The sequence below is a fragment of the Pyxicephalus adspersus genome, chromosome 7, assembly GCF_032062135.1.
Source record: "Pyxicephalus adspersus chromosome 7, UCB_Pads_2.0, whole genome shotgun sequence".
Classification (NCBI taxonomy): domain Eukaryota; kingdom Metazoa; phylum Chordata; class Amphibia; order Anura; family Pyxicephalidae; genus Pyxicephalus; species Pyxicephalus adspersus.
Window position 1 is genome coordinate 57,883,823 of NC_092864.1, and position 23,976 is coordinate 57,907,798.

The 23,976-nt window shown below is 39.0% G+C and overlaps 1 protein-coding gene across 1 annotated transcript; it reads left to right on the forward strand.

The window, feature by feature from the left end:
• The first annotated feature begins 1,010 nt into the window (after positions 1-1,010).
• On the forward strand, positions 1,011-19,325 carry PTTG1IP (PTTG1 interacting protein). The gene is made up of 7 exons (XM_072418615.1): positions 1,011-1,162; positions 5,199-5,251; positions 10,401-10,509; positions 13,415-13,520; positions 15,141-15,206; positions 15,497-15,543; positions 18,008-19,325. The coding sequence occupies exons 1-7, from the start codon at positions 1,096-1,098 to the stop codon at positions 18,049-18,051; spliced, it is 492 nt and encodes a 163-aa protein (XP_072274716.1). The 5' UTR covers positions 1,011-1,095; the 3' UTR covers positions 18,052-19,325.
• The last annotated feature ends 4,651 nt before the right edge of the window (positions 19,326-23,976 follow it).

Here is a 23,976-nt window from a genome sequence, read left to right on the forward strand (position 1 = left end):
TTAAATAACAGTTATACTTCCTAAATTTTACACTTAAACCCCCCAAAAAGAGCCACAACCTACTTATTTCCTGTATGTCAATTTATACTGTTTTATTGTATGTGCATTTCCCTGATGAGAATCAATTACTGCCATTGTAATACATGGATCTGGAAGATTCCTACAAGGGAATGTTTGAGTGAATGTCAGATTCCTTTTTTTTAATGGAGTCCTTGGTGTGATAATTGTGTGTGCAATGCACCAAGACAGACAAATGTGATTAGGGCCATAGAGTACATTTTCTTTAGAAAGCAGCTCATCCTGAAAAGAAATACCGGCCCCCTGCCAGCATGCTGTGGAAAAGGACCCTTCTCATCTGCGGGGAAGCAGTGGTCTCTCTGCAGAGATCAGCCATAGCCCCCGCAGAGCCAAGTGTACGGACCTAGTACCCTGCATTGGTTTTTATTATTCAGGGCCTGGAATGGACCCCGCGTGACGCCATCTTCTTCTTCCATCACCCAATCTGGCGCAGGTGTGAGATCAGGTGACCTTTCTTCCTGAAAAGGTAAAAAATGCAGCCGTTTTTTACATTCCAAGAAGGCCTCTTCTGCGCATGCCTGAGAATAGCATGTGCAGAAGGGAGAGCCCACAGAATACTGGGTCATGTGACATTCCAGGAAGTTGCGTGTTTCATTCAGCAAAGATGGAAGGGGTGGGTCCTCCCCAGTAAATTAAAAAAAATAGATTAGAAAAACTTTTTCATGATATATATTTTGGATAGCCACTCTTGTATAAAGTAAATATTGGATGATAGGTGGGCTCTATACTGACCTGAGGAGTACAAACTGCTCATTGCTCAGGGACAAACCTGGCTGAAGAAACCCTGGAGTATGAGGAAGCCTTCCCCTACTGCAGTCACGTGTCTGTATCCATGGCAGCAGCACTCACCTCCCATTATTCCCTACCTCAGGTCCTCCTGCGCAGCACAGTTTTCAGGGGCGGTGACAAATACTATTATGGGCGGGGTCATTTTCCGTCACCAATAGGTGTGGCTGCGAGTGTTGTCACGTGTTTCAGTTGTTCGGTCGGGCAGAGGATAGCGGAGAAGTGAGGAAGATGGACGAAGCTCGCTGTATTCCGGTGTTGTTGTGTCTGCTGGCTGCGGCCGTCTCGGCCAACACCGGTGAGTATGACAGACCGGGGCGGCTTGTGTGCACCGGGCCGGGGAGGGCCTCTGACACATTACAGAAGTTTTACACCGGTCTCCGTGCTCCGGTCACCGCCTGAGGTACACAAACTGCGCTGATTGTTATTATAACCTCCGGTGACTTGTTATACCTTCTCCGAGTCTTCAGAGCCCGGTACATGCAGCTTTTATCTTCATATACAAGTGTTATGTGTGTGCTATGCCCCGCATTATATCACCCGGACACTGGGCCCAGCCGTCTCATCTAATGGGTTGTGTCACATCCAAGCCATTGATTGGCTCCGATCCATCACACATGTATACGATGATAATTGGTGATTGGCTCTAACAGATATTGACAAACTTTGCAGCACCTGATCGGGGATAGACGGGAGAGATGACGCTGTATTACCATCCAGTGATTGTTAGCTGTGTGCTGTCCCCCTCGTCTTGTTTGGTTGTAGATATCAGAAATCCCAATAGATAATTATTATGGGGATGACTAAAGTTGTAAAAAGTTTTGGTGCCTAGGTATCATTTTGTGATCATTTCCAGTGACAGTACATGAGCTCTGTACACATAATGTTTTTCCGATCTTTGGCGACCTGCAGCATCCTCCTCCATAGCAAATGACAGTCGTGATGGATTGCTAAATAAGGCTATGTACACATGTGCAATAATTGTCACTGGAAAAGATCTTTCATGATCCTTTCCAACGACAAATGATTGCACGATGCGTGAACGAGCGCTGTACATACAGCACCATTCTGCTCTATAGGAAGGGGAGAATGACGGAGCGGCACCCCACTGCTCTCTCAGCCATCACTTCTGTTAAGATTGTTCATTGTCCATTGTCGGTGGATCTACCAGGACAGTCCTGTGTATGTATTACATGTGTGTACGTAGCCTAAGATTGGGGGAGCAGTGTACACAAGTTAGATGTGTCTCCTATGTTTATCTGGTTCAGCAATGATCTCAGTGTGTGTATGTAGAATAATTCTGCCGGAGTGCACACAATGATATTTGTGCAGATCGGGCTCTTGATTTGGAATGTTGCTTTGCTGGGTTTCTGCTTCCTAATGTTATTGTAAGAGACAAATACAGGAAGCAGAATCATTTGTTTCCCCCTTTAGTTTCAGCGTCCTATATACAGATCACATCTGCAGGTGGGAGAAGACTTTGTGAGTTTTGAAGCTTTAACTGCAATTAAAGTTAAAAAATATTAAGTATTTTCATTCTTTATGCCCCCTCTCCCCGAGCTGCACCATACAGACATCTGACATCCCCCGCTCTGTACTTACCTCTTCTCATGGCTTCTCACTGTCCATAGCCCAGCCGTGTGCACGGATACACTGCAATGACCGGACCTGTATAGAACGGAGGAGGTCTGATTCATGTCTATGGGTCTGGTCACCTGACTATGGACTTTGTACAGGGCTGTGTAATATGATGGCGCTATATAAATACTGTGTAATAATAACAATATGGGTTGGTATAGTATCACCAGGTGCCACACAGGAGGCAGCAGCCATCCGAAGAGATATAGACCAAAAGTGTCAGAAGGGGGTGCTTGGGGGATTTAATTTCTCCATAAGTGAACATGTACTTTACATCTGGTTCAGTTTTCTATTAATTCCCCCATCCTCTCTGGGTATTATACTGTGCCAATGGCGGAGTCAGGAGATGCTGCCCTCCAGGAGAAATGTTTAGGATGGTCAGGCTGATTGAAGCTGATGTGAATTGGGCACTTTGTGGCGTTTTGGCCTCCACCCGTCGGACTAATAAAACATTCCGGGCCATGGTAGACGCGAAGTGCATCCTGGGTGTTTGTATCTACCAGATCTCCAGTACATGAATTGTTATATATGTAATGAAATGAGGTCACCTTTAGGTTATTGCTGTTTATTCATACCTATGGCTCTGGGTATTTGCAGTTACTGTGTGCCAGTCACCTCGCTTCTTTTCGATAATCGACCTAAAGCAAAACTAAAGATAAAATCAAATGTAAGATTTCTAGTGTAGCATTAACAGCTGTTATTTGTCTGTGTCCCCTCTGTACATAGCTGTTCATCCAAAGTTTGTAAGTCCGTTCTTAGCTTCCTTTAAAAGGCTGAGCTGTCAGGGCTGCAGAAAAGGTTTATTCGCCATTTAAAATCCATTGGGCGGTTCATAGCCGATCATCTGACAATCAACTGCTTCTCTATTGATGAACGTAATAAAAGTGTTTGAGAAGCTGTTGGCAGTGGTCTGTCAGCTGCTATGGCTGATCTCTCATTCTGTGTGGTTCTGTGCCGCTCCTCGCAGTTTCTCTTTTAACACATGAGGAAGTAATGCCTGACCCACTATGGACAAAGTGTATGGAATTGTACTTGGCTGATTATACAATCGAGAAGCAAGAACACCGCTTGTAGCACTGTCTGTGTGAACAAGCCCTACAAGCAGCTAGTCTCTGGTTTTAAAGCTCTTACTGCTTGTTAAGATTATGTAAATTGTTTCATGTCTATACTGTACTGTAAAAGCCCTATAAACCATGACCAAAACTTGCAAATTATATATTTTTTTTAAATATATATACAGTGGGAGAAACAATTTGTATAGGAATGTATATAACGCTACAATATTCCCCCCTTTAAAACCTATAGATAGTGAACGAGCAATAATTACTAAATTAGTAATGTTAAAAATCACATTGAAGGTGTTTACCCAACCTAACCTATTTGCTGGCATTTCTCTTGGGTCATGTTATTTCTCTCGGTAGTACAGCAGTTGTATTGGAAACCCTCAGTGCTTGAACAAAACAAACACAGAAAGGATTGTTATTCTGTGCTCTGATTTACCAGCTGTTTAAATAGCTAACCTCATTAACCTGAATGTTTGTTTGAGATAAACCACTCAGGTACAAAGCATGCCACTTATACCACTCAGGTACAAAGCATTGCTCTCATACAAATGCTTCCTTCCATGATTTTAATTCCTGACAGTTTGCGGGATAGATACCTAAAGTCGTTTCTGTTGTCCTGAACTTGTGATCAATCACAGGAGTGTAGTGCTGTCATGAATGTGTTTATTACCACTTATGTAATGCTTACATACTATACCACAGTAGTAATTATATTTAAATAGTATGTAATAAAACTTGTCAGCTCGCAAAATGCTGACACAATAATTACCGAATTACAAAAGTCCGGCCGTAAATGAGCTTTGTTTATTTTAAAACCTGCCTCATCCATATCAATGAGATTACAGCAGGGAGTGTGCTGAGCAAAGGGAACATGCAAGGCTGCAATTGATAACCTAAAGCGTACCTAAACTTTTTTTTTTTTTTTTTTTTAAGTGCACCCTTTTTTTTTTTTTTTTTTTTTTTTTTTACAAAAAAAGGGTGCAGCACCACCCTCTTAATTAAGACTGAATGGGAGCACAGAGCCTCCCATACACATCCCCGGAGGCTCTTGGATGCTCGGGCATGTGCAGAAGGAGCCCTTTCATCAATAGAAACAAAATTACCAATCTCACACATGCACAGTGAGATCGGAAAGTTTATTTCCCAATCTACGTTTACTTCTGCTTTAGGAAGTAAGCTCTTCTATTCTCTTTGGTAGTCGATGAGTAATGTTGTGCATTTAAACAAAGATGACGACTTTAGAGCTTGTATTTGTAAGTGATTCATACACATGTATTAAGCTGGGTCACCAATACAGTGTATTAAATCTGCAAAGCTAGCTTTTCAGGCCGTTGTACATCTTCAAATAAACCCAGGGTCAGAATCCACCATGCAGTCTGTACTATTATGTTGGGTTTACATACAAAAATCTTCTATACACAAAGGAAAATATGAGGATGCTTCCCTTCTTCTGTTTGCATGGTCATTTTACACACAGGGTTGTTTCATGTTTTAACCCCATTTTGTAAGCTGTTTAGGTGTGTGTGTAATTTTGTTGAGAATCACGGCTTTCTAATTGTTTAGATTTATTCTGCCACCATATCTAAAAATCATTTTTTGTTTTGCTAACTCACTTATTACAATGTCTTTCAGAGTGCTCCCAGATGTCCAATACCACGTGTGAAGCTTGTCTGAAGAATGTTACGGTAAGGGCAATGCCTCTGGCTGAAATAGTACATTGTACAGTTGTACTTTTCTTATATGAAATGTATTTCTCCCTGATACAGTCGGTCATTAAGCAGTCCCCCTGCCCTACCATCTGTTGATTCTGACTGGTAGATCTGTTATCTTTCCACTTCCAGTGACTGCAAACATTGGAGGTGTTAGGAGAAACCATAATACACCAGCGGAGTGCCTACAAAGAACATCTTTTTTTTTTTTTTTTTTTTTCCATATGGATTGAAATTTTTTTCCAAAAAGGAAAACATGTTCCTGTAATTGCTTAAAACTCCATTTGCAGTTGGTCTTTTTTTTTCTATCAGTAAATCTACATGTCCGTCCAACACTGTCCTGCCCACAGGGTGATCATTTTGATGTGAACTACCACTGCAAAGGTAACAGCATTGATACCATTCTGCAGGTAGTGGAAAAATAATAGATTTGACCCCCCACCCTTTTTACCTAGAGTTAAATCTGAAGAGTGGCATACATGTTTGTAGTGTAAATTGGGGTAGCAGCCTAATATGATCCAGATACAATGGCGCTTTATTAGGACAAGGGGTGGCAACAAAGGAGAAAAGAAAAGCCTTTTACCTCTCCTGCTTTACTTCTAAAGCTACGTACACACGTCCAATGGTTCTCGCCTGATATTCGGCTCAGGGCCGATATCGGACAAGAATCTGGCGTGTGTACAGTGCCCATCGTCCTGGCGGATCCACGGACGACGAACGATCCCAATGCAAGGGAAGGGGTAGAGCGCCTAGCAGGGTGCCGCTCCATCGTTCTCCCCCACCCCTCCCCATGGAGCAGAACGGTGCTGTATGTACAGAGCTCATTCATGCATCGTGCAGTCCTTAGTATTTGGAAAGAATCGTGAAAGATCCTTTCCAATGACTATAATTGCACGTACGTATGCAGCTTAATTTAGCTCCTTCTCAGATTCTCATGCGTGATTGCAGAAAAAGTTGACCTGCTAGCTTGACTACTTTTATCTCATCCTATTTACATAGCTGTTCTGTCAGTGTTGTGAGTGTGCAGGCAAGGGCAGTTTCTGAGCATTATGCAGCCAACTAATTAAAGGGGTTAAAACCATGAGAGCCTAAGGGAGGCGGGTGGGCTCCTAGGGAACAAAAAGCATGTCTTTGTCATTTTTTTTTCTGATCTGGTAAATGAGGAGTAGAGAGGAGAGAATATTCTGGATATAGAAAACGGTATTAAGAAGTGTTCCTTCCTGTTCTTGTGCAGTACAGAATGACAAAAAAATGGTTTTTAAAATTTAGAAGGAAGTGTGGGGGGTCCTTACAGGCTGTATGTGTGTGTGCGTGTATTAATTAGTATTATCCTTTTACGCTCTGCCTAATGTAGAGTATAGAGATTCCTGGTTACAAATCTTCCATAATTTACAGCATTGTGCTCATTTACTTTCAGTCTCTACTCATACCGATGGATTAGCTCTCCACAGTAAAAGGAAATGCTTTCTGGCGGTCACAAAGTCTTTAGATATCACATTGTTGGTAGTAGCAGACATTGCTTAAATTTTTTGTTTTGCCATACAGAACACTTGCCCAGATTTAAGGATCACAGATGTAATTTTCCAAGATGTAGCAGAAATATTAGAAACACTTCTATGGTACATTTTCATAGGCAACGGGTGAAGCTTCTGTGCTTTGTACGTGTAAGCTTCTGTGCTTTCTGTGCTAAACCAGAGCAGTGTTGCCCCACAGTGAGTAATCTGTTTCCCCATTTTTTCTTTTATTTTGCAAATTATGCTCTTCATCTCTCTTAAAGTGCCTGCATGTGAGTAATTGTCACTTAAACATTTTGAGTAATGCTGAGTCTTTCAGAAAGTTGGCTAGAAAAGTAGAAATTATTCTAGATAATTTGGGTGATAGTTGGTCTCTTGAGTGTCTGCAGGACACCTTGGCTGAGACCCATGGAAAAGGGAGAATAGTAGGCTGCAGTTCACATAAATAAAAAACACGTAAATATGTCAGTCATGTTGTGCTTTCTGATTCAATACAAGTTGTACAATCTACCTTGGTACGTGTGAAAGTAGCTGTACTGTTTTCAAGGTAACCTTGAAACTATGATAATATGATTAACATAATAAAAGATTAATGCTAGGTTTATTATTTGCATATGTTAAGAACTTTACTTTGTGTAACCAGTTCCTTGGTTTCAGTGTAAGTACAGTGTCTCTCCACTAACAATGTGCACAATCTGGAACGTCCACTGATTCCATTGTGTATGAGATAAACCCTCAGGGGGTTAGGTAATTGTGTCAGGTAATGGCATATTAGCATCTGACCTCAAACACACAGATACTTAATTGCATAAATTATTTTTCCTCCTCCATGATGTTTACATTCTTTACACATATCGAAACCTGGATCACCAGATAACTGATCTTCAAATGCATTAATTTATTAATGAAGGCTTATTGCCACTGTCACAAAGATCTTTAACCCCCCAGCATTCTAATATTCTCCGTATTTCCATGCAAAAAGCGTTACGTTTGTTTGCATGGAAATTCATTTTATATTGTAGGCCTCTAATTCTTAGGTAAAACTTACCAAAATATGTCCAATATTTAATAAATGTATTAATAAACGTTAAATAAAAAAACACAAAAAATCTGTTAAAGATGTAATGCTGGTCTACGCCGACAGAGCAAGGTAAGTGTTTTTTTTTATAAGTTTAAAGGGACGCCGAGTATGTCTCCAGATTACCGCTTTTAGCATGTAAAATCTACCCCCGAGTCACACTCGGGATTACCGTTAGGGAGGTTAAACTAGTCAGGAAAACCCACATTTTTTTATGAAGATGAACAGCAGTGGACAAAACCTATTCATTACCAGGGTGGCTGATCAATGTATATACCAGGACTACACAGATCACTAAGCTATTCCTTTGTATCTTCCATGCAACACAATTGTTTGCTTCCATGTCTTCATAAATTGGCTGTGCCATAGCTGCGCCAACCTTCCCTTTCCACAATGCCAGCTTTATTTAATAGTGAATATAGTTCAGATTTTATGTTGGAGCTTATATTTTATATTTTGGTACCACATATCTGTCACTATATCCAACCTTTCTGTATAGTCAGTTTAAGCTTAGCTCCCTGTGTTGTAACAAGTAAATCTAATTCCCCAGGAAGATGAGTAGTCATTTCCATGATGTAGCTAGGGTCAGGATTTCTGCAGAAAACCTAGTTTGCTGTTCATCTGCACTTCCAGATTTCCTGAAGTATGTAGTTCTCCATGTTCCTGTAGTGTGATGCACTAATAACCCTCAATGTGTATCATCATTTCTTTGTATTTATCATGCAGATGAGCATTATCAGTGTATGATTACTGGCTATTCAATAATAAAATTGTGATCTGTACAATAAACTAGATAGTGAGCATGTATGGAAGGGTCTGTTTACCCTATTTATAGGAATTTGGGGAAAGAATGTAAAAGCAGGGTAAAGTTTTCATCAGTTTCATCATGTAGCTTAATCATTGTTAGATTCTTGGTATACATTTTTTTCAAGGCACATTATGATAGTTTTTTTTTTTTTTACTGACATTTAATGCAAAAGTTCACAAAGGAAAAAGCTGTTTTCATTAAAGTGCAGTGTTTTCCCCAGAATTGTTTGTTTTAGTTGGGTGGGGTGAAGCTGCAGACAGGGTGTCAAAAAGTGGGCAGAGCGACACATGACAAATGTTAGTGTTCCAGTTGTTTCTGCTATAGGATTTCAGTAACCATTACAGTCTTGTCAGCTTTCCACTCCACTATATTTCTATATTATTTTAAAAAGTTCCCCCCCACCCCCCATAGTATGTCTCATTTTTCTATCATCTTTGTATTATGCCCAAACTGTCCAGGGCTGTATTGTGATCCAACTTTTCAGTAATTGCCCAAAAACATCATGCCAGCCACTAGGCCACCACAGCACTGTGAACCAGCTTGGGCACATTTGACAGCTGCTGGCAGAAAGTGGTACTTGTCCTGCTCATCGCCATCCTTACTCTATGGGTTCTGCAAAATATAACTAAACACTTAGGTATATCTGAGATCATCGGGTAGCAGATGTAAGTATTTTAATGTTAGGATTTGCAAATACTTTAGCTACGTACACACGTCCAACGGTTCTCGCCGGATAATCGGCTCAGGGCCGATAGGTGAAAATCTGGCTTGTGTACAGTGCACGTCGTCCATCGTCCGAATGACCGTCCTGGCGGATCCACGGGCGACTAACGATCCCAATGCAAGAGAAGAGGGAGAGCATGCAGCGGGGTGCCGCTCTGTCGTTCTTTCATCCTCCCCTCTCCATAGAGCATAACGGTGATGTATGTACAGAGCTCGTTCATGCATCGTGCAGTACTAGTCGTTGGAAAGGATCGTGAAAGATCCTTTCCAATGACTATTATTGCACATGTGTATGTAGCTACATATGTATGTATGTTAATGTCCATTTCCAAGTACAACAAACACAATATTTTATTGTTTGAGTTGAATATTTTGATGTTAAAATGATCATGAGATGACAAAGATGTGTGAAAGAGCTTAAATTGATGTCAATGTAGTTTTTACAGCCTTAAAGATTGTAAGCTCTTCGGGACAGGGTCCTCCTGTGTCACTTTCTGTATTTGTCTGTCATTTGCAACACCTATTTAATATACAGCACTGCATAATATGTTGGCGCTATATAAAAAAAAAAATGGCATATTTCTGTGATGCCTTATGCCCTCAAGGTAGTTTCTCTCGATGTACTATGAACATGTTTGTTCTGTCAGTGTTACAATTTCTTTCATTTAAGATTTTACATTAGAAAATGTTTGAATCATGAGTAACAGTTGATTTTAAAACATTTTCTAATTGAATATGTTGTAAACAAAAAAAATTCCTTGTCCAATTGATTTTTTTCCAACAACATCTTACCACATTGTGAGTAAAGCGCTTTAAAAACAGTAAAATTAAATTGATTGGAAGTCTGACAGCCAGTTACATCCAAAACAAGTTGGAGTTGTTGATTGTACATGCTCGTTTGTTTTTTTTCATTAAATTGAAGCTTGCCGTTCATGCTGCTTTGTTCTTGTGTAAGAATGGCCATTGTAAATCACTAAACCTCTTTTATTTCTTTACTTTTAGTGTCTGTGGTGTAACACTGACAAAAAATGTCTGGATTATCCTGTAAGAAACATCCTGCCTCCTTCATCTCTCTGCAAACTGAGTGATGCCCGCTGGGGAATATGCTGGGGTGAGTAAATATTTATCTTCAGCCTGTTTGTGTGCATGTGTCCTGTTGTGGGTTTAAACTTTTACTTTTCTTTTTATTTGTGTCATGACTAGACTGAACTACACAGCAGGGAAAGCAAGCGTGCATGATAAAAGCTTGGTGCAAATTTGGCAATCATGGCATATTTTCATCTAATGTTCAAGACTGGACTTTTTTTTTCTTTCATATTATGGGTATCCTGCAAACCTGAACTAAACGATGAAAGTTTTAGCTCCAAGCTTCCTGGTGTACTGATTGACCTTGCATAAGATCATTCTATGGGCAGTATCTTTTACAGAGCAGGTACAATGTTGCACGTGAATGCGTGGCATTATTTTCTATGTGCACTTTACACTTGGATAACTACACTTCAGCTTTGGGAAAAGTAAAAAGGTAAATCCTATATGCAGAGAATTGTTAAAGCAAAACTAAACCTACCATACTTGCCAATCCCCATTCCATTGCAGGTGCCGCCATCTTGATTGGCTGTGCCAGGATGACAAGTTATTTTGTTCCTGGCTTGAACAAGGGAAGCTGGCTAGTTTTCTGGCAACCAGTGCTGGGTGCATGCACATCTTTTGAGTGCTTGTACTATACACAGACTTGTACAGCTGGTCTAAAGTGCCCGGATTTAAATAAAGCAGACCTAAACTAACATTTTTACTTTTATATAAAAGGGTTGTCTAACCTTTTATGCGAAGACAGAATGGGAGTGCAGAGCCTCCTGGGATAGCTATGTCATGCATCCCAGGGGGCTCCTGGCTGCTCCTTCTGCGCACACCTCATCTCAGGCATTTTCCTACATTGAGGGGAAAGATTCTGATTTCCCACATGTGCAGTGAGGTCGGTTCTCTTTTTTTTTTCCCCCCTGTACATTGGGCTATGTGACCTGATCTGGTATCTGCGCATTGCGAGATTGGGTGACGTACTCCGAAGGAGGGAAGGTGGCTTTAAGAAACATAATTCTATAACACAGGAACAGGGATACTTGATACCCAAGTCGTTTTGTGGTAAAAGTTTGTTGTATTTTGAAAGGGCATGACTGTGACTGCAAACAGCCGTACTTTCTAACCTTTAGTTATTGGCCAATGGTAAGAGCGCTGTACAGATTGGCATGGGGGGAAACTTAACATCTTGCTTTCAACCTCCAAAAAAATACGTACTTTGTGCATTTCTTTGTAACAACGTGTGTATTTTAAATCTAAACCCTTGTCAGATATAAAAAAAAAAATCTCTACATTTGTATTAATTCCTTAGTGAATACCTTGCTGTATGTCTGTAGCATAACTATTCCACAGACATGTAATAATTGATTCCTTAATGTCTCTAGCATAGTAATTCTTCATAACTGTCCAGTCTTCAGGTTGAACATTTTTAATAGATGGTTTAAACAGTGCACTGATCCTAGAGGTTGGGATCTGAATGGGTTTTTACAGCTCATTAATTTGTGGCACCTGAAAGTTTGAAAAATGTGAGACAAAAAGAAGCAAGTCCAAGCACAATGACTATAATTGGTTGTCTCCTGTGGTATGTCCAAGCTTAGATTTGTTGATTGAAAGAATGATTTGTATAACATGTTTCAGGCTTGTGTTGCTATTGGAGATCTGCTTCTATATGCCAGCATTTCCTGCATGCAATCTATGTCAGGTTTACTTTACCTGCAGGTAGCATTGCAGGTGCCTGTTTCCCCGAAAAAAAGCTACAATATATATAAATACATGGACAAAAGGTGCTCATTTAAGGAAAGCACTATTGCTAGATATGATAAATTGGGGCCAATGGCTCTAAAGGAAATGGAGTCACAAAAAATTCATGATGGAATTCAGGGTTTGGAGAGGTATGTTCCAGAAGATGATGACATGACTATGTGGAAAAATAAGACATTCCCTGAAAATAAGCCCTAGTGCATTTTTCGGAGCAAAATTTTATAAAAGACATTGTCTTATTTTCGGGAAAACAGGGTAGCAGTGTCTGGCTAAAACTATTTGGTGGGTAAGCTAGTGTACCTTTAGTTGGTTTCCCGGAGTTCTGAATTCAATTTTTCATATCCACCCGTCTCATGTGTTTGTTCTTTTCTTTGGATTAGATGACTTGCCTATGGATGTAAACCATTAATACTTATAACATTTTGTTTGGAACTCGGTTTGCACGAAATGAATACATTATCTTTCTTGTTTGGGAAGAATTAGCCGAAGGGCTCAGAAAATGTCATGTGCTCTTATTTATGACTTGATTTAAGCACTGCAAGGCCTATTAATTTTCTGTGGAATGAAAGCTGCAGACTGAGGCTGTGGACTAGGTACAGCTATGTTTGCTTCATTTCAATCGGCACATAGCTGTATGTATTGTATTGTCGGGCATGTTGTTGATAATAGAAGAAAGCAAGGTCATCTAGAATGAAGAATGTTTTATTGCAGAATGGACATGTCCTCTTCCTTACCCTTTCTGCAATAAACCCTCCATGGTGCAAATGTTTACAGTGGAACTTTAGTTGTGCGTTATTGCCCAATTTTACATAAACTTTTTTGTATTACAGTAATTCAATTATCGTTGTGTGTGTAGTAATATGCTTCTCTTTAACTTTTAAACTTCATGTTGCCAAATGTTAAAGCACTGCTAAGGCAGCACATAGAGCTGGATCAGAGCTCTTGTACACAAAGCGGTGGTATGTCCTCCTAGCATTCAGAGATCAGACTCTCCTATGTGCTAACAGCACGGTGTATTTTAACTGTGCATATTGTATATAAGAAGGCTTCAACTGAAGATTTAAATAACTATTTCTTAGAACGTATCCGGTCTTAATAAATCTAATTTAGACAGTTGTTTACAAGCAGAAACTATATATTACTACATGTGTGTTGAATGTACAAATGTGTTTGTTTTCCAGTGAATTTTGAAGCTCTAATCATTGCTATGTCTGTGGTTGGAGGAGTTATTATTTTGTCCCTGGTTATCTGCTGTTGCTGCTGTTGTAGGAAAAAGAAGAACAAAAAGTAAGTATAGTCAGATCACAGTTTGTGCTTCTGCAAACATTCACACAAACTGTCACTTGGTTTGCAGAACTGAATGCAGTGCAGAATGTTTATGGTTCCACTGTTGTCTTAAAGGCCCTGCTCACAGAGGATTTGCCTTGTAAACCTTACTTTAAATAGCAACATGACCAAAAAAAGTTTTTCACATGCTTTCATTTTCATTTTACACTTTTGAGTCCAGTACTTCAAAGCTTACATACACACATCAGATGATTCTGGTTCGAATATAGCTTCAGGGCTGATATCAGATGAGAATCTGGCGGATCCATGAATGATGAACAACCGCAATGCAAGTGAAGTGGAGATTATGCAAGTGACACCCCGCTGTGCTTTCTCCCCCTCCCCTCATAGAGCAGAACAACGCTGTATGTACAGCACTCTTTCTCTCATTTTTCGGTCTTTTGTCTTAGGAAAGGATTGTCAAAGAAGCTTAGGAAAGGATCGTCAAAGATGCTTAAAGTACATCCTTTCCTTTGCAAAGACAATAGTCTTACGTGTGTACGTAGCCTAAGTCAATGACTTACAAAGTCAGGGTTTTCTGAAGTTTTTAGCATACTTTTTGCCAGCCAGTACTTCTGGAAGTGGTAATTCCAGTATGCTAGCATAATATCTGGGCAATGTGCATCACAAATGGCTGCCCTTATATTTCTCTCCTAATATGTACTTAAAGCACCTTTTTAAATCTGGAAGTGGCAAATACAAAGAACAGTGCAGGTTGGAGGTTAATTAATTTTTTTGCAGGCCTTTGGGTACCATCAAGCTACAGCTGTCCCTCACTTGTTTTGGTGCTCCCATAATAGAGCTGAAAGGTGCTATAAAGAAATTGCTATATATAGTTTTTTTTTTTAAATATTATTATTATTATTATTATTCAAAGGAAGAGCTTGCTGCAAACAATCAGTCTTATGTCATTCTGTCTTCTCTGTTGAACTTCTGCATTTAAAAGGGAAACTTTCTAAAATAAGCTGGTACATTGCCTAGGTCTGTAATTTTGTCCAGTCACCACAAACACACAGTGGTGTATAGACTAGTAGAAAAAGTGGTAAGCTTACTAGGGTGAGGGGTGGTAATTATGCTATGGAGGTTCTCTTTAAACTGTGGCTAAATAATGGGGAAGTATTTACCAGTTCACTGCACAACACTTCCATTTTCCATGTACCCGCTGCTTGTTCAGTACTTACAGAACTTTCAAATACCATTCTTGACCATTCTTACCATTTCCTGATGGCTGTTAAGATGGCTCATCATTGTGATAGACCAGTAGGAAGGCAGCAAGCCAATCCTGGACACTGCAAGGAATTACCAAAATTTGCACATAAAAGTACCCCAAGATCTAATTGCCCTCAAGGAAGCTTTTTAAAGGGGCTTTCTTCCAATTATGGCCATTTTACAAGGGGGGGGAGGGGGGGGGGTAGAAGATTTGGTGTGTTTAATTATTCTCCTCACAATTGACTATTTATTAATGCTTATTTAGAAATTTCAGACCTCTGTGTTGATTGAACCCTTATTGCTTTATTAAATGACACATGCAGTTAAAAAATTAATTACCCACAAATCATTATTCTGATGATCTTTAAACAGTACGAGCTTGGAGACTGAGAGAACGATGAGAGAAAACGAAGAGAGAAAAGTTCGCCAGGAAGAAAGGTAAGTAAATGTTAATATTGGTTCTGTTGCTTGCCTTTTAGGTAGCTTTTAAACCATTTTTTTTGTTAGGTTTACCTTTGAGTGTATAGGTATTTTTAGGATGAAATGCATAAAAAGGTGCTGCTAAGGCACAATTGATGTTCCCTAGACAAGTTTTGATTTTTAGGTTCATTTTAATGATTAGGGTAAAAGTTTGGAATATTTGTGACATTTTTGTAATAATTGTTATAATCACAATTTAAGTATTTTGTAAAAATCAAAGTATGTTTTTTCTTTTTTTTTTTTCACAGGAGGGCTCAAATGAAGACACGACATGATGAAATAAGGAAGAAATATGGTAAATTTTAATTCTGCGTGGTTCAACCATTCATTGAGATGTGAATATTGTCCATACCCTACAATTTTAGGGCAGATAAATCAGTTGCTGTGTTTTCCCCATTGAAAGTACAAATGACTACTGGCTCGCTCAATTTACTTCTGCCTTCTGAGGATGAAATATTTACTGTTAGCTTTACAGCTTTTCCTTAAAAATTGCAATGGAGTCTGCACCATGCTCATTCCCATTCCTTCTTCCCATACATTATGGACTATTTCTAATGTGAATTGCCATTTGCTTCTGCCAAATGATATGTTTTCAGAATATTTTTATTTATTTATAAATATATGATGGTACACGTTATCAAAAGTTTAATATATCAAGGTGACCTGCAGATCCGTGCAAAAGCTGCTACCATTAGGTGAGAATGTTTTCTGTACATTTCTAGGTTTAGTTACACTGAAATGAAATTCTTGTTTTACTCAATGTACAAGAATAGGAACAAAAAATGGGTCCCTAAGGACTAGGCAAGGGTTTGTGCAGGCATTGTGCATGTTTTTTCTTTCTGTTATTGTTAGTGTGTTACTTGCACTATGCTTTTATTTGTTAATATTTTATACATCTGTGTTCTATGACGGATTGGTTTGCTTTTTATTATTTTTTTTTCTTGCGCGGCTTTTATTTTTACAAAGGTTTTACAATTTCTAGCCTAGTACAAGGGTATTGCTGTTTAGTGTAGAGCTATAGGGAAGGCTTGTTTCCTCTCCATGATCAACTCCCCTCACACACATTATATAGACAGATCTTGTTTTGTCTCCATTCATCCTCATGATTTACACTTCTGATGCTTTTTTAAGGCACATTGTATGTGGTAGGGTGATGGCGGGGTCACAGTGTAATTCTACATTGCTACAATGCTGCCTATGTGAAAGCTATACAGCAGAGGTAGGCAAACTCCAGCCTTTAGGCAGGATACGGCCTAGCCAGTATTCCAGTCCGGCCTAACGCCTCCTTATTTGTTTACTGTTGGATCCGGCCTAATTGAATTGTCGCATTATCGTGAGTCCTCCAAATACTATTCCTAAAGAGCAGAAGCAACCACAGCTACCAGTCTCCGGAAGTTTGACCTCGAACGTTGTGTTTTCAACCCTGAATGGACTGATTAATTTTTCTTCATCCAACACACCAACAAAGCCCTGTGTTTAGTGTGCAACAACACCAACAGCACTTTTAAGCGGTCCAATCTCAAGGGGCATTTCGATGCCAAGCATGTGCACACGTACAGAGACTTTCATTGACTTCTACCGTCAGCTAACACATCCTCAGTTTCCAATGTTGTTAGCCTGTGCCAAGCGTGTGATCGCAATGTTTGGCAGCACTTATTCGTGCGAGCAGCTGTTCTCCAAGATGAAGTTTTGTAAGAACAAGCTGCGCTCTCATGTCACTGACGATCACCTTAATGACATTCTGTTGCTGAACTCCTCATCATTAGAACCTGATATTGTATCTCTAAGAACATGCAGCATCATGTTTCCCATCGATCGTACTGTATTTGTAAATAAAGAACCTTTCCTTGGACACCTTGTTTCTTCTGGCCTAGTGTGCCTTCTTGACCTCCTGAAATGGCCTAGTAGTCCAAAAAGATTGCCGACCCCTGCTATAGAGGGATGTGGTAATTTTTCAGATAATAGGCTTCTATAGTTAGACAATTTTGTGGTTCCAAAGTGGTTTATAAAAACACGTCTATATACAAACTTGCTTTGTTTTAGTCATAACAGATTTGCTCAGCCATCTTCCTTACATTCTCAATTCACATAGGTGATTTTTAGTATGTTTGCTTGTCCTGTGGTTAAGCAACTAAAGATCATATGTGAATGAGTGCTCTTGATTGGAATGTGCTGTGTGAATGTTGGCTGAAGTGATGGCTAATTTAGCCTGCCGCCTTGTGGTCAACTTGTAGCATTACGTTTAGCCAACCCTTTACACTAGAATTGCAGTTTTTTTTTTTTTTCTCCATAGCAATCCTTTTCTTTTCCTGCTCATAGCAATCTGTCAAATTTGTTTTTATTTTTAACATTGTGGACTACAGAAGTTGATTGCTTTCTATAGGCAGTATAAAATATTTGTTTGTACAGCTTCCATGTGAACACAGGTATATTTCAGATCTAATATAATAAAAATCTGTGTTTGCAGTACATAGCTTTGCAGTCTCTATACCCAGGTCCTATAGAAGTGGCATATCTGATAAGTTTTACCTTTTTTTTTTTTTTTTTTTTTTTTTTTTTTTTTTTTTTAGAATTTTTTTTTTTTTTTTTTTTTTTTTTTTTTTTTTTTTTTTGTCATTCTTGAGAATTTTCATTTTTTTTTTTTTTTAACTTTGTTCTTGTCTTTGGTCTAAAAAAACAGAAGGTAATGAAAACGGTCATTGGTTTATTTTGGGAATTGAAAAACTTAGATTCTTACGTAATGCTTTGTTTGTTTCTAGGCTTGTTTAAAGAAGATAATCCTTATACAAAGTTTGATAGTTAAATTTCAGAAGCCTTATGTTGCCAACTTCCAAGGACTGTCAAGAAGATTGATATTAATTCTCAGATTCACCGATTCCTAATCATTCTCTCCAGTGATGGACGGCTGAAGCATTGCTTGTCTGAATACATATATCTAGTGCCTACGTTATTCTTATGTATTACAAGGATTTGAAATATGTTGATTGAGAAATACCAAAGTGCCTGAGATTTTTTTTTCCTTAATTCATGCTTTGTCACCTAGGATGTATTTAATACCAAACAAAGGGTAGATATGCTTGTAATCCAAGCTGTCACTGTTAGGCTGCCAAGGAGTGGTCTGTGTGTGTCTGCATGGCATTACTGTATATATAGATGTACAATGCACAAAGTGCTTCAGATCAAATGGTGACAACCTTCACACATTATAAAGAACAAGAATTGGCTGCAGTATCTTTTTGAACCCAAGCAATCCTCTCCTATTCACTCATCTGTAATTAGTTCACACATTAGAAGGTACACACATATCCATGATTATGCAATAGAAGTATTTTTGTATAGACGTGTATTTTAACAATTTCTCTCTCCAAAGATCTGACTTATAGGGTACAGTTTTTAGCTACTGGAAGGAAATGTGAAAGTGTATGTGACGGCCTTCTTGCTGCCATACGTACTGTGAGTGCACACTACCAGGGCTATGATTGATACACATGTATATAGATTTGTATTTCCTACTGAAACACTCCATTCACATATATTATCATCATATATAGTTTTTTTTTTTTTGTTTGTTTTTTTACTTACAGCTCAGTATAATTAGTACCAAATAACAGTGGAAGGTTTACCTTTTTAATTTTGCATGTGTTCTATGTTTTTAGCTTGGATATAACATGATACCATGCACAGCTCTGACTTCCAATCTGTGCCATGCAGGCTTGTATATGGAAGGGTATTTGCTCCTATCCTGGTTACCTTTATAATTAAATTCCTTTTAGAAATAACACATTTCAAACTTATTACTAAACAAGGCTGATATGTTTTATAATGTACCAATATACTTGGATTATTTATGTACTGTATACTTTATACTTCTAGTGCCTTTTTCTTAACAAATAACTATAATGGTGCCATTACATAAGCTTGATCAAATACAGAAGAGGACTGTTTATTATACACATGAATATTCATATTTCCAGAAGTAATAATATGTAGGTAACGTAATTTGTTTAACACTCTTGCTGTTAATGTTGTACTGGTTAGTGTATTTTTTTAAGTCATTAAAAACATATAAATTAAAAATGTGTATGTTCTGTGGTATGATTTACAAATTTGATTGTTATAGAGCATTGATTTGGTGTGTAAGCACAAAGCACATTTTATATCAGAAGCTTCAACAAGTCTTTTGAATAAAGTTTTTCATGGGGGTAACCAAATGGTAACATAATCGATTAAAACTTGGCGGTTTTTGTGCTAAATTGCTCTTGTTTTCATGAAGGTTAATTTTTTTATCTGACTTTCATAAATCTCAAAAAGCAAAAACCTCCAGCACATCTGTGATATTAAGGAGTGCACTAATGTCAGATTTCCCCTTAAAGCTAAGGAGTGAAGGCTAGATTCTCTATTTATGGCCTTTTTCTAAAAATATGGCACTGGATCATAAGTTCTCTGTTATCACATATCCCACCAGCCATCCTTCCAGACCCACTAGCTTACAACGGACATTGTGAAAGTTGGGATTTTGTGTAATAAAACTCAAGATCTGGCAAATAAGTCCCAGAAATGCCTAGTTTGGTCTCTTTTGAATCTGGGGGTTGGCAGTGCATAAAAACCTGAAGATGGGGAATTATGAATATTGCTAAAAGAGGAGCATCCTAGATGTGTCCACAAAGCATAGTAATCCATGTGGACAGCCCGACGGCCCCCACCCTGCTGTCATTGGATGGTCCTATTTGTCATCTCTGAGTATTGGCATAGAAAAAGCCATGTAAGCCTATCGGGCAGCTCACTGATACCATCTTGTTGCTAGGGACAACGGCACGGACACATTGAGCACTCCAGGGAGCCCAGTGACTAACAACTTGAACTTTATACAGCAACCTGGACCAAATCAAACCATGTATGTTTCAGTTATTCCCTTTTATTTTATAATGTTGCTATTGTTCTGTGATTATTCTTTATTTTCTGTGGAAATGGTGTAACTTTTGCTCCTGAAAACACTACTAAAAAAAGTGATTTCTGAGACATCCCAGTCTGGAGTGGTGGCAGGTGAGCCAGTACTAAAAGAAGCAGAATCATAACTAGTCGTCAAGGGGTAGCGTTGGGTTGTGTGTGTGTGTGTGTGTGTGTGTTTGGGAGGGGTTACCAAATTGGTTAACTTTGCCCAGTGACGGCCCTTCTTAGCCTGCTGGAAACTTTATGTGCAGGTTGGTGGTTGAGAGACGGCGTTCATCATAACATTTAGTTCAGTGTGTTTGTTTTTAGTTGTAGTTCCCTAAAAGCCAAACCTTTTTTTTTGGGGGGGGGGGGGATACAGTGGACTTCTTTCTCAAGCCAGCTTACAGATCCACCACAATACTTGTGAACATTTTACATATGGTGGTAATGAGCATGTATTTAGTAAGTAAAAATGGGTTCTTGTTTTGCTACCCAGTTGTTAGAAGTCAGCTTTGTGAGAGCCTCCTCCAATCAGTCCACCAGGGCTGCCAAAATAGTGCAGTAGTGCCAATGTAAAACTAGTAACCATGAAGGAACACTGGTATATGGCCAGGCTGTAGACCTCCAATGGTCAATATGGTACTAAAAGGGGGGGGGGTTTGAGCATGATCAGTAACATGCATTTCTGTCTTAGAAAGGGAATAACAAGAATCCTAATTTCCTTTTCCTCCAGGACAGAGAGCTATCGGGTAAGAACATTGGCTTTCATGACCTTTAAGGGGTTTTTAAAAAAATGCTACTTGGAGCCGAAACACCGGGACTGGAAACCAAGGGTGTAGGGTTAACCCAGCAGAAACCACTTCCCCGGGGGCTACTTTAGTTCAGCCGCTGCATGACTTTCAGATTTCCTGAGGCAATCGGATATTGCCTGGATAACAGTCTGTTATCTTTACTTTAAAGCTTTAATATCCAGCTTCTAGAAATACATCCGGCTTTTTCTGAAAACAATCTATAGTCGTTGCTGAAACTACTTCTGAGGGAGCCGATTCCACATATTCACAGACCTTACAGTGAAGAATCCCTTCTGGATCTGGAGATTAAACGTCATTTCCCTCAGATGAAGAGTGCCCTCTTGTTCTCTGTAATGATCTCAAAGTGAATAATTGGGAAGAGAGTTTTCTATATGGACCGTTTATGTATTTATACAGGGTGATAGCAAAGTGAAAATTTTTTTATTATACATCTTTAAGCAAACTGAGTATCTGTACCTCACTGTCAGCTACAAGGCTCAGTAGAAGAAATATCTAAATATATTTCAATGACTTGCTAAAGTATTCATCTCATTACAAAATAATGCACTAAGCAATATTGTGAAACTGTTGACGTGGAGTGAAAATAAAACAGTTTCCAAGCCTTGTGCTATTTTACTACCTGAATATACTAATGACCAGGTTTTTCCATCAATGTATTTTTTTTTGCACGGGCAAGATAATGGTGGGATTCATTGAGCTAAGCTTGTGAAAGAAGTTGGAGAAGACATTTATTGAAAGGTTGTGTGCCATAATCAAAGCTAAAAGCAGCGCAACAAAATATTAGGAGTGTGACAAATATATATAATATGTATTAGTGTATATGTAGTCATTCACTTTGCTATAAAAGTGCTAAGTAAGATCTGCTTCAAGAAATACCTTGATTAGGGTCTTCCTGCGTGTAGTCAGGTGTCACATGATCGGTCACATGATGTCTGAATGGTACAGCCAACTGGTTCTAAAAGACCAAGATGCACTCCAAACTCAAAGATGTAAAGAAATATAGATCAGGGTTGGGCTATAAATTTTTTTTTTACCAAACTTTCAATGTCCCATAGAGCACAAATAAATCCATAATAAAACGAAAACATGGCTCCACCATCAAAACTCACACAACAAGCAGACAACAGACATCATGGATAATACTTAAGGAGCTGAAATGAAAAGATCCATAGTTGGGATTATTTATTAACAGGACATCAAGAGATGCACCCAGGGCTTTATGACTTGTAAAAAGAAAGCCTTTGTTGAGTTTGCCAACCAGCATGTGGGTGAGTCAACACCACATGAACAGGTTTCTCTAATAAAATGTGGAAAAAATGTAACTTTCTAATCATTATGTGAAACTCCATATTGCACAGAAATTGGAAACTTGAAAGCCCCGTTCCATCAGTGAAGTGTGGTGGTGGCGGCATCAAGCTGTGAAGATAATGATCAGCAGGGGTAGGAAAGATAAATGTCAAAACCACGATGCCACAGAATAATTCTTGTGCAAAACTTGTGGTGAAGGTTTAACCTTCCATTCAGACAATGACACTAAACATTCTAATGTTACACTGGAGGGGTTTAAAGGTAAATAATAAAATGCCTTGGCATGGCCTAGCCAAAGTTCGGACGTCAATCCAAATGAGGATCTGGGGCATGAATACAGTACATCAAAGCAACATTAAGGAGTTGGGGCAGTACTGCTAATAGAGACGTACACCATAAGACTTGCAGCTGTAATTGCAGCAAACAGTCTACAAAGTATTGATCTTGAATAGGGGGGTAAATAACTGCACACACATGCTTAAATGTTTTCAGATAAAACATATTTTGCATAGTTTAGGTATGTTGTGTGAATAAAATGCTCACCCCCATCCATTTCATTCTAGGCGAGAAGGGGGTAAAGGCACTGCATACACACCATACATATACAGTACCAATAGATAAAAACAAAATACATTGCCCAGATTGCTCCAGGCTTCAACTTACAAATCAATCACTTTAGTCACAAGATCACAGCCATAAAGATCCTCCTATGAAATACATAAACACTGCAAAGGCTACACGCATATTGCTACCTCCAGGACAATCTCCAATGGCTGGTGGCTAATGAATAGTGAACAAGAAGTATGCACTATGTAAGTTCATTTAATTATATTTTTCTGTCCATTTGAGTAATTTGTATTTGGGGAGGCTCACTCACTCCATCTGGTGAAACAGAAGCTTGTTTTGACAATGAATTTCATGTAAGTTTGTCTATGCTGAATACATACAATAGGGAACTTCACTACTTAGGTCACACCATACCGGAGCTGTGTAATGTGTGTATATAAATCTGCTCCTGCAATACAACTATGTGTTCCATGCAGCAGGTAACGGAGCAGTAAATGTACTTAGCTCTCAAACCTCTAGTAATTAGAAAATAAATTAAATGAATGATGTTCTGAATAAGAGCTCTATCTGGAATGTACACACAACATGCATTCAAAAATGTTTTGGTGGCGCTGCAAACACCCGTTGTAGCACCCATGACCACATTGTGATTGGGTCCTTATGCTTTTTTATATTATGTCAGTGTGCATGATCAGGGCAGAGTTCTCCTGACCTTGATCGGGGTGTCTAAGCTTAACAAAAAGCTATAGTCACAAATGTTAGCGCTTTTCTTTCTGCTCAACATGCCAACAGCACTACTATTCTAAACTTCACTTTAGGCTTTGCTCATCATTACACAGCCCTGGTCAAAATGATCAGATCTGTTCTCCTCCAGCAACCATTCACATCAATGAAAGGCCTGACAAGTTGAAGTGAATAGAGAACACAATACACAGCACTTTGAGGACCATACAATAAATCCCACAACAGTTTTGTTGTCAAGTGAATCATTTGTAGAATGATGTTGTTGTGTGGGAGAAGGGGGTTGGGGTGTTACACCAACATACAAAGTTCAATGAAAGAACCACATTAACATATCCAACATTATATACACAGGCACGAAACAAGAA